This window comes from Phaseolus vulgaris, chromosome 2 (assembly GCF_000499845.2).
Source record: "Phaseolus vulgaris cultivar G19833 chromosome 2, P. vulgaris v2.0, whole genome shotgun sequence".
NCBI lineage: Eukaryota > Viridiplantae > Streptophyta > Magnoliopsida > Fabales > Fabaceae > Phaseolus > Phaseolus vulgaris.
Genome location: NC_023758.2, coordinates 4,047,023 through 4,059,661, shown reverse-complemented (window position 1 = coordinate 4,059,661; position 12,639 = coordinate 4,047,023). Strand labels below are relative to the sequence as shown.

The 12,639-nt window shown below is 30.3% G+C and overlaps 1 protein-coding gene across 1 annotated transcript; it reads left to right on the top strand.

The window, feature by feature from the left end:
• Nucleotides 1-5,736: 5,736 nt before the first annotated feature.
• LOC137810360 (12-oxophytodienoate reductase 2-like) lies at nt 5,737-7,291 on the top strand. Its single transcript, XM_068611587.1, has one exon. The coding sequence runs from the start codon at nt 5,978-5,980 to the stop codon at nt 7,052-7,054; it is 1,077 nt and encodes a 358-aa protein (XP_068467688.1). The 5' UTR covers nt 5,737-5,977; the 3' UTR covers nt 7,055-7,291.
• The last annotated feature ends 5,348 nt before the right edge of the window (nt 7,292-12,639 follow it).

Sequence of the window (12,639 nt, the reverse complement as noted above, 5' to 3'; positions counted from 1 at the left end):
CAAATAAAGGTACTCAATTAAAGGTTGGCACACAAAAGAATTCCTAAAGAAAAGCACTAGATTAGATGACCAAATAAAAAAAACAGCACCACTGGAAAATGTTGTGGGCCAGAAACGTGTTTGTTCCCCGATTTATGCTGAGCTGTATTTTTAAAATTTGACTCTGAAATTTGTTATGCAAGATATTTAGGATCTTATCTAAAATCTGGCTTTGGAATCACTCAAAACGCATGCACCATTTTTTTTTAATAAATTTTGCAATTTTGGTGTTCGGTTAGGCCAGCTGGAGCGCTTCAGATTTGCACTCTGATTTTAAAAGATTTATCATTTTTTTTCTGTTGCTTCTTTTGACCTAATTCTTTTTTTGTCCTTTCTATAACACTTTAAACTTGCATTTTCCAGAGAATCAAAATTTTCCTATGAGTGGAAATATTTTTCTGGGTTAAAACAGCCAAAACAGAGAAGGTGAAAACAGGGGAATCTGAAAACTGGAAACAAAAACAGCAAGATACCAAAGTTTAGACACAATGGAAATTTGTGAAATAGAATTGTGTAGAATCTAAACACAATATGAACTCAAACTAAAATTAAAAAGGCACCAAAGGAGCAAAGAACAGCAGATTCAAACAAAAAAAAGAGACCCAAAATCAAGAAACAATCAAGCCAAATAAAAGGACTACTATGAATTGTTGACAATATGGATGAACATGACTTGACAAAACATGTATAGATTCAGAAAATTAAAGACTCAAAGCATAATATGAACCAAATAATGAAAGCAATAAAGACTCAAAAGCCTAAAAGAAAATAGCAACTCAAAGGTGTATGGAATCCTATCACAAATTGCACAAGAACTTGTTCAAGATCAATTGAACAAGAGTGCTTCGGTTGGATCTTCCACAAAGCACACCAAGAACAAATTAAAATGTAAAAAAATAGCAAGACAAGTATGGAAATTAAATGACAATATGAAATAAAGAAGAACTAAAATTGAAAAGACAAAGAGCTACTCATCTTGAAGAACCAAAGCTCATGATACCAAATGATGGCATTTTCATGAAGGTCTTCTTGAATCAATGTAGAGTATGGGGCGGAAGCAATGAATGAGAGTGAGCAAGATCCTCCTAAGAGTGGTGTTGATCTTGTAGGTGCATGATAAGTGTGGGTATTGGGTGGTTCGGCCAGCCCAAGGGAAAAGATGAAGGAATTGAAGTTTAGAGCCTAGGATTCTAGGGAGAAGCAAAGTTGAGCACAAATTGACAGCATAACTTTACTCACAATAAACTTGGAAAATACATGAGATAGCCTCCCTATTTATAGGCTATTTGGACGTAGGAACTAAGCTAATACATAATGAAATGTAAACCAAATGAAATGCAAAGCATAGGCCATGTGCTATGACCGGTCACACCTAGCAAGGTTCTAGAATGTTTCCTTCAAATGTGCTTTCTACACTACCCTATCTACTAAGTACCCCTATTGGGCCTTTATGCAACATATACAAGGCTTTCTCTCTTCCATCCGTGGCTTCTTCCACTTGTGCTTGTACATGCTTAGCCATTGATCTTGTGAGAGGACCTAGACGGTCTAGTTCCACATCTAGACGCTCCATGGGTAGCTTCCCTTCTTCACGTCCTAGACGCTCATTCCTTGGAGCTAGACGCTCTCCTTGGTCTAGACGCTCTTCATGGTTTGGGCTTTGGCTCCCATGGCTAGATGTGCTTGGCCCTCCTCCATCAGTTTCTGTAAGAAAATCTTTGAGTCTTTTGTGACGTGGTGGGTGGCACCAGTATCAGGGTACCATAGAGGGTCGTCAATGGTAGAAGGAGCGCCAAGAATGGATAGAGTGGAATCTTGGTCAAAAGAAGGTGCATACTGTGAGACGTTGGCATGAAAGTGATGTGTAGCAGGTGGTTCATAACGGTGCCAGCAAGTGTCTGCAGTATGACCTGGTTTATGACAAATCTGACAGGATAACTTGATAGAAGTCCAGGGAGAGGGTTAATGATGGAAGAGGCCCAAGCACAAGCCCACATGCAAGCTCACCAAAGGGTAGATTTGGGCCAACCATAGAGTTATGGCCAAGAGGATCCAAGAAGACGTTCTTTTACATGTTCAAATGCCATAAACTCTAGTGTAGAGTAGACTTTAATTTCTTGTCAAAATTAGCATAGGAACTTTATTTGTAATTTTCTTAGAATTAATTTTGGCACCTAAAACACCAACCTAGGTAAACTTAGAGTTTCTAAAAAAACCTTTAAATTTACCAAGGCCGGTCTAGAAAGCCCATGGAGGGGATGAGCATAAAAACTAGACACACCCCTCCCCATGTGCTCATTTGTGCACCCATGTGCCATGTGCACCCATGTGCTTCACATTTACATTTCATTTTGCTAGCATTAGGGTTGCATTATGGTCCTCCTTAGCCTATAAAAGGAGGAGCCTACACCTTGTATTTTCAAGTTTATTGTGAGTAAAGTTATGCTGCCATTTTGTGCCAAGCTTTGCTTCTCCCTAGAACTCTAGGCTCTAAACTTCACATCCTTCATCTTTCCTTGGGCTGGCCGAACCTCCCAATGTTCATACTTATCATGCACCTTCAAGATCAACATCACTCTTAGGAGGATCTTGCACACACACCTCCATAGCTTCCGCACCATTTTCTTACATGATTCAAGAAGACCTTCATGAAATTTGCCATCAGTTGAGGTGAGGAAGGACGAGTGCGCGAACTAGAAAAGCTAGGTCCAGAAGAATTTGTAGAGCTGCCTCCACGCGAAGTATAGGAATGGAACTTCTTTTTATTTTGAGTTTTGAATTGCCAAGGAGTAGGAGTAGAGACAGTATTTACCTGAAGAAGAGTATCATGCGATAGTTTGTGTTTATCAAACCGTGCTTCTTGAGCCAGCAAGAGTGCTTCTAGATCGTCAACACTGTATGGGTCACTGCGGGAAAGAACAGACGTGATGAACCCATCAAAATCCGCAGACAGACCATCAAGAATGGCATCAATGTGATCGGCAGTTGATAGCGGAGAACCCACTGCAGCCAAAGAATCAACAACTTTCTTGATGTCATTGAGATACGCATAGATGGATTTGTCGTTCTTGGGCGTCTTTAGAAGCATTCGAAACTTCTTGACCATGGCACGAGTGTGGGAAGCGTAGTGAGTGAGAAGACGATGCCAGATCTGTGCGGAGGTTTCCAGACCCACCATTTTTGTCAGAAGCGGAGAAGTCATGGCAGCGAGAAGCCATGCAACGATCAACTGATCTTGTTTGTGGTAAGAGTGAAACACTGGATTTTCCGTAGGTGGGGTTTCGGAAGTTTGTAGGAACTCCAATGGAGTATGACTGCTATCCAGAAAATGCATGAGATCAAGACCGCGCAAGGTGGCGAGGACTTGTTGCTTCCATATGAGGAAGTTCTCATCATTTAATTTGAGAGAGATAGGGGTATTGAACTGATGAGCCAGGAGAGACGTAGCCACAACAGAGGTGGTCCGGACAGAGGTTGAAGAAGACGAGGAAGAGGAAGAGGAAGAGGCCATGGAGAAAAAAAATTGGCTCAGGATACCATATTAGAATAACAGAAAGAGAAAGAAAATCTTCTTGATGAAACACCAAGAAGGAGTTATATACAGAGTGAGAAGAATGGAGGTGGAGAGAAACAGTAAATCGTCGTTAGAACAGCTAACAGTTGTAACTAATGGTCTAATAGAATGTTGAAATTTTTTCTAAAAATCACTCAATTTTGGTGTTAAAACTCGACAATTCATTAAGTACGAAATCATATGTAATTAACAACTCGAAATATTCAAATCTCAAATTCAGTAAGAACAATAAATATTTTATATATATTATTTATTTTACTATTTCTTTAATATACTACTTTCAACTTAAATTGACTCTAAAAATATATATTGCAAATATTATTTTTGAATATAGGTAAGTCATGTTAACAAGACACAACTCTTTCACATTAAAATACATTAAAATCGTGTAGAACTGAAACGACTTTATTTTGACGAGAATAAAGTTGTGTGAGGGTGTGATGACTTTGGTTACATAATGAAGTCGTACAGGATTAAAACGACTTTAATTAATATTTAAGTAAAATAGTTAAATTATGAGAAAAAAAATACAAATTCAGTGTATTGAATTATACTATTTTAGTTCAAAAATATTTATATAAAAATCGTGGAAGGTACCAATAATTTTGACAAGAGAAAATAAATTATCTAAAGATCACCAAAAAGTGAAACACTTGTGCATTCACACTAAAGAGGTGTTGATCTGAAAAAACAAAGAATAATGAGAATTGTTGGACATTGATAAAAACATTTTAATGCACACAGATAATAATCATTCACGTTACTACACGGTTTTAATTATATTTTCAATTATAGTTATAATTTCAATTAAATTAGTCAAATAATATTTAATATGTTTAAAAAATTGACAACTTAAATTACCACATTATTAGCAATTAAATTGGTACTGTCTTCCTCACTCATCACTAACACAAATTTATTAAATTTTGTATGTTTTTTTTTTATATTTAATGGCATGAAGTGAGTCAAATATATTGGAACATATGTTAAAGCAATTCAAAGAAGTACCAAAGTCGTTGCTACCATCCACGACTCTTATATAAAAAAAAATTACTGAAAGCAGTGTGATAGTACAGTGACTTTTTCAATTATTCAATACACTAAAATCGTTTTTACCTCTCAGAATCTCACTTAAATATTAATCAAAATTGATTTATCCTCACACAATATCAGGATCTCACTTAAATATTAATCAAAATTGATTTATCCTCACACAACTTAATTGTTAAAGCAAAGTTATTTCAGTTTTACACAATTTAATTTCAATATGATAAAGTTGTATTTTATTGACATAATTTACGTACCTTTTAAAATAATTTTTTTTATCCATTTTCACAATAATTGATCAAAATTACACTTGCTACCTACATTTTCCCTCTTAAGTACTGTGGTGACAACTAATCACATCAATAGAAAAAGATGAATGAATGAAGACGGCTTTTTGGAGATAAAGTGTTTGTATTGTGTTTTAATTGATTAACGTCGACGGCTATTTCATTATTATGTCAAAAACAATAATTTAATCATCTTTTATTAAAATCATTGAAATATTTATTAACTAGATAATTAGTGAAATTACTTTTCCTTACTAAAATATATTGTAAACTTATGTACAGATATTGGTTATTCAATATTTATTAATTCAAAAAAAAAGTTGTGAATTAGACTATTTCTCCTATATTATATGCAACCAACATAAATTTTTAGATTCAACTCGTTTTTCGTCACATATTCATCTATAGATATTAACATTCAAAAATGTCAATTTTATCTGTAGATATTGATATCCGAAAGTGTCATACTTGTATAGATACTCTCATCCAAAATCGTACTCTTTAACTATGGATATCCATATCCAGAAAAAGATTAACTATAATCTTTTGAATACAAGTATTCGGTCCAATCCCAACTATGAAAAAAACACTTTTAGATATAGATATCTAGAAATCACAGAATTTACGAAAACTTACTATAATGCATGTCAGTTCCCACAACCACATATCTTCTCATCCTCCGTGACATTAGAGGAGTTAAACTCACTAATGTAGAAGATGCATTAGAGGAGTGAAAACTTAATTTTTATTTCATTAGAAATACAATAAACACTTCACATAGTTAAGAACATTTGAGACAGTGTTTTGGGTGTAGGTCAAAAATGGTATGATATAGGTCAAACAAAGCTCACTCATTCTACGCAATGGCACACGTCACCTTCAACTCTCTGCGATCCTTCTCCTTCCTCTGCTCACTCCACTCTCTATATAACGCCACCACCCTCCGCCGCTTCAATTTCAAACCCAACCACTTTCAACCCTCACACCCGCCACTTCCCACGAATCAAATCCTCTCATCACTCCCTACAAGATGGGAAAATTCAATCTATCCCACAGAGTTGTCTTGGCACCGCTCACCAGACAGAGGTCCTACAACAACGTTCCACAACCCCACGCCGTTCTCTATTACTCTCAGAGAGCCTCCAACGGAGGCCTTCTCATCGCCGAAGCCACCGGAGTTTCCGACACCGCTCAAGGCTACCCGAACACGCCCGGCATATGGACCAGAGAGCAAGTCGAAGCATGGAAACCCATCGTCGACGCCGTTCACGCCAAAGGCGGCATCTTCTTCTCTCAGATTTGGCACGCGGGAAGGGTTTCCAATTCAGCTTACCAGCCAAACGGGCAAGCGCCGGTGTCGTCCACGGACAAGCCACTCTCGCCGCAAATTCGAAGTAACGGCATTGATGAAGTGCATCACACGCCGCCGCGGCGCTTGAGCAGCGATGAGATTGCTCCTATTGTGAACGATTTCAGAGTTGCAGCAAGGAATGCCGTGGAAGCTGGTTTTGATGGGGTAGAGATCCACGGGGCGCACGGGTACCTGCTTGAGCAGTTTATGAAAGACAAGGTGAATGACAGAAGAGATGAATACGGTGGATCCTTGGAGAACAGGTGCCGGTTTCCATTGGAGGTTGTTGAAGCTGTTGTTGATGAGATTGGGGGTGATAGAGTTGGAATTAGGTTATCACCATTTGCAGAGTATGCAGAATGTGGAGACTCGAATCCCCAAGAACTGGGGCTTTACATGGTGAATGCTCTGAACAAGTATGGTGTTCTGTACTGTCACATGGTGGAACCCAGAATTGGAAGGGTTGCAGAAAAGGTTGAGGGGTCTCAGAGCTTGGTGCCTATGAGAAAGGCTTTCAATGGCACTTTTATTGCTGCTGGAGGGTATGACAGGGAAGATGGGAACAGAGCCATTGGTGAAAACAGAGCTGATCTTGTTGCTTATGGTCGTTTGTTCTTGGCTAATCCAGATTTGGCAAAGAGATTTGCTCTGAATGCTGCTCTGAACAAGTATAACAGGGAGACATTCTACGACAATGATCCGGTTCTTGGCTACACTGATTACCCTTTTCTTGATCAGGTATCCAATGGGGTGTAGCATCATAGCTTTTTTAAGTTTCATTGAATTGGAGAGAGGATTTATGGAGATTTGAGGATTGAATATGTAAGGATATAAGAAGTTGTTTTGAGGTTGTTTGAATTAAAGAATAGATAATGATTTATTAAAAATTTTGCATGATATAATGGTTAGAGAAAATCTAGAATTTTTTGTTAAAGTTGTAAAATATAAGTTTATAATTTTTCATTTGTTATTAAAAAATATTTGAACAATAAATTATGATCTATTTTTATTTTTAGATTTAAATTAATTATATCAAAATAAATTTATCAAAAGCAATTACATGAAAAAAAATATATAGTTTATTGATTGTAATAAAAATATTGTTTTTGATATTTTTGGATCGAAAATTTTTGTACAAATTGAAAAATGTTGAAAAAAACATACGATACAAAATAATTTTGTATTAAACTTAAAAATATTATTAAATATATTATCATTTATGAAAATAATAATAATAATTATTATTATATACATTTGTCGGTTCAAATCCCTATCTAGCACCATTTACATCTTTATTTTCCTATCTAGCACCCTTTTGTTTTTATTTCCCTATCTAGTTCCCTTTTGTTTTTATTTCCCTATCTAGCACTCTTTTATTTTTTATTTCCCTATCTAGCACCATTTTAAAAATAAATAAATAAATAATAATTTTTTTTTATAATTTTAATTTTGAATGCATTAAAAAATAAATATTTTTAATGTTTAAAATAATTAAAAATATAATGAATGAATAAATAAATGAGTTTTTACAAAATAAAAATAAAAAAGTAATAAATTAAAAATGTTTAGTTTAAAATTATTTTTTTTTTAAATGAAGAAAATAAAAAATTAAACTATACAACAACATAAAAGTTGAATCTATAAACATAAATTAACATTTATTTTTATTATTATTGATGATATAATCATGTTAATTTCAAGTAAAAAATACAGGACATAATTATAAAAAAACTAAAGTAAATTAGTATTAATTAATAGTGAACACATAAATAATATTGAAGTGTCTACCCTAAATGCAAAATTCTAAAAAAAAGCTAATGCAAATGCTACACTTAATGCTTAAAAATGAGACCAAAAAAATGCAAAACTAAATAAGTATAGAAAATAAAAACAACAACAATAAAATAAAAACAAAAAATAAATATAAATAAAGAATGACATAAAAAAAATAACAACTAAAAACATAAAAGATATAAAATAAAGGCAAAACAAAATAAGATAAAGATAAAAGATATAAAAAAAATTCAAACAAAATAAAAATAAGAGATATAAGGCGATATTAAATAAGTATATGTTGATCATAAAAAGGAAAATAAATAAAAGATGATCATTCATTTGATATTTTCTTAAGTGATACATTAAATAGTTTGTGCAAAATGAAACATAATTAATGACGAAAAGTAGACGGTCTACAAAAAGAACGTGTCCCAACATTAGTAGACCGTCTACTTTTCGTCATTAATTATGTTTCATTTTGCACAAACTATTTAATGTACCATTGAATAACATATTAAATGAATGATCATCTCTCATTTATTTTCCTTTTTATGATCAACATATACTTATTTAATATCGCCTTATATCTCTTATATTTATCTTGTTTTGATTTATTTGATTTTTTTTATATCTTTTATCTTTATCTTATTTTGTTTTTCCTTTATTTTATACCTTTTATGTTTTTAGTTATTATTATTTTTTCTGTCAATCTTTATTTATTTATGGTTTTTGTTTTTATTTTATTGTTGTTGTTTTTATTTTCTAGACTTATTTATTTTTGAATTTTTTTCTTCTCATTTTTAAGCATTAAGTGTAACGTTTGTATTAGTTTTTTTTAGAATTTTGCATTTAGGTAAACACTTCAATATTATTTATGTGTCCACTATTAATTAATACTAATTGACTTTGGTTTTTTTATAAATATGTCATGTATTTTTTACTTGAAATTAACATGATTACATAATAAATAATAATATAAATAAATACTAATTTATGTTTATAGATTCAACTTTTATGTTGTTGTAGAGTTTAATTTTTTATTTTCTTCATTTTTAAAAAAAATAATTTTAAACTAAACATTTTTAATTTATTACTTTTTTATTTTTATTTTGTAAAAACTCATTTATTTATTCATTAATTATATTTCTAATTATTTTAAACATTAAAAATATTTATTTTTTAATGCATTCAAAATTAAAATTATAAAAAAATAATAATTTATTATTTATTTATTTATTTTTTAAATGTTGCTAGATAGGGAAATAAAAAATAAAAGAGTGCTAGATAGGGAAATAAAAACAAAAGGGTGCTAGATAGGGAAATAAAGATGTAAATGGTACTAGATAGGGAATTGAGCCTACATTTGTCATTCTATATAACTATATATATTTTGTTTATATTATAATTTTATTTTATTATTATCATTATTTATAATTATATATTGTTATTAATAGTATAATTAAATATTTTTGTTACATAAAATTATATAATATTTAATATGAGAATAGATTCTCAATGCCAATAAAATTAATTTTAAGTATATGAGAATCTTGATTAACACATGAGTGAGAATCTATTCTTTCTTTAATAACATATGAATGAGAATCAATTTTCTTGAATAACACATGAATGAGAATCGATTCTCCCTTGAATAACACAGGAATGAAAATCGATTCTTTCATGAATAACACATGCACGAGAATTTATTCTCCCTCAAGTAACACATGCATGACAATCGATTCTCTTTTTCCTCTTTCTTAGTGCCTTAATGTTTTTCCAATCTTTTTTTCTTCTTCTTTCTCATGCATGCAATGACAATGTCTCGTCTTAGAGATAACATCTGTAAAGATATGTGAGTAAATTATTTTGATCTTGCGGGACATCATCTTCAATCTCTCCATATGAAAGAAGAATGAAAAATGAAAGTTATTCATTCCTCCACCATAGAAGCACCTCCAAAACACTGAATCCAAAATAATAATATTAAAGGTTATAATGTGGTAGTATAAAATTGTGAGTTATAAATTAACTAACATATTTTCATCACTTAAATCAGCTGTAGAAAGAAATAATTAAACTAGTTTATTCTATAACTTAAAATCACAATTTTAGAACAGAAATAATAATCTCATTTCGGTTGCTATTTGTGACATTTCTTATTAATGCACTAACTAAAATAAATTATACTTTTTATTTAATTTGCTCCTGTATTAAATTGTATACAATCATAATTTAAGCTGAATTACAACTTCAATGCTTGGAAAATTACCAGAACACAACATATGGCAAAAGAAGTGCATATTCTTAACTCAAAGAAGCAACAAATAAATAAAGTGTAGTTATGAGAGTAATAAAAAGTCCCATAAAAGACAAATACAACATACATTATCAAGTGTATATTCTGTTTGGAAAATAAGCAAATAAATAAAAATAGGTCACGCTATACCTTTTTAGCATGGGTTAGACATTATTGGACTATTGGAATATTTTTTGTGTAATAGAGTTCGAATATCGTTTAAATATTTATTTTTATTTAATTTATTTTTTATCAATAAAAAATTTAAATATATCATTCTAAATTTAGCTAATAGTGGAGCCTTTTTACATAATTTTTAAGAGAAAAGTTATACATGGTTTTTTAGAATTTTCATAGAAGAGTTAAATATTATTATTTTTTTCCTTTTTTTCCTTCTCTTTTCTAGCTTCCTTTTAGGTAGATGATAGAAACGTTGTAACACATGATTACTCTCATAATTTTTAAAACTTGTCATATGCAAGGTTTGTGCATAGGAAACACGATCCATTTATTGTGCAGATAATACGAATAATAAACTGATAGTTGATTTTATTATTAATAAAAATTATAAATAATCTATAAATTAGTTACCAAGATTTTAATTACTAATATTTTATATTATAAATTAATTTTTAAAAAACTAATAATAAAAACTAATTTAAAATATAAAGTAGTTAGTAGTTAAAAATTTGGTATAAATACATAATTAGAAATTATTTTATAAATGTTATCAATAATAAAAATTATTTTATATACCAATAATTTTTTTAATTTATAAAATAAATTTTAATTTAATTATATATTTAAAATTATTTTTTATTTAATGTTTTTCTCGTAATATTTGTTATTGTTATAGATTCATTTAAATAATCAAAGAAAACCATGTTGGCAAATGGGATATGCTGTTCAACTACCTAATAAAATTGCAACCAAAAACTAATTATGATGATCTATTCTTATTTTTATGTAATTATACACTGATTAAATAAAAATTAATTTTAGAGAAAAATAATAATTAGTTGTTATAGTGACTAAATTAGATATTATTTTATATACTAAAAAATTATTGGTTTCTAAATTAGTTTCTATTATTGATAAATAGTTTATAAATTGGTATATTATTTGCTACTAAAGTTTTTGCTACCAAATTTAGAATCTAAATATTAGGTAGTTAAAACCTTGGTAGGTAATTAGATACCAATTTAAAAATTATTTATCAAGAATAGAAACTAATTTAGAAATCAAAATTTTTTTTAGTCTCTAAAATAATATCTAATTTAGTCAATATAACAATTAATTATTTTTTGTCTCTAAAATTGATTTTTATTTAATAGTTTTCTTGTAGTGAAAATTCTATTACAGTCTAGTCAGAAATAATATATATACGCATTTCTATCGAAATGTATGTAACTCGATGAGGACAACGAGTTTTTTAAGAAATAAGTTTTCAGTTGATCTCGGTGAAAAAAATTGTTCACATAAAAAAACTTTTTGATATTTAAGTCAATAAAAATATAAAAATAATAAATTTTTAAAAATATACTAAAGTTAAGAGTATAAAAATAAGATAAATTGTATTTTCTAAAAAATAATATTTACACATATTCTAAGTGATGACTTTTGGTTTGACCATATAATTTTCATTGCATCACAAATAATCATTCATCATTAAAATATTAAATAAGTCGTTTTATTTATAATGACTATTAAAAATAATAAAAACTAATGTATAAAGTCATCCAAATTATTTAATACTTTTTACCACATCATTAATTTTCATCACAAAGACACATGGGTTTTCATAACTTTTGTGATTAAAATATATGTTCATGATTTGTGTACTGAGTCATGTAGATGTTTGACTGAAGTGATAAAGAGAAGTAAATTCTACCATTAAACAAATATATTATTGTATTGTACAAATGGGTTGTGTATGTCATCTTCTTTAATGCAAAAGATAGTGACAGATGAAGATGACTTTGTAACATTTTGAATACTATTCTGAAAAAAAGGTAACTCTAATCATTAGATCCAAAATAACACAATTTGTACTTTTTCTATGAACACTAGCCTGAAACAAATACAGTTTTTATGGAGTCTCATAATTAATTGTGATGATAGTACATATAATTGTTCCAAAAAGTGTCTAAAGGGAACAAAAATAAATTCATGAAGTTGTTCAATTTTGCAAACCATATTCATGTAAATGTTCTGATTCTGACGAAGGTGTTTGCACTAAATATCAACTATGTGCAAACATAACAAGTGA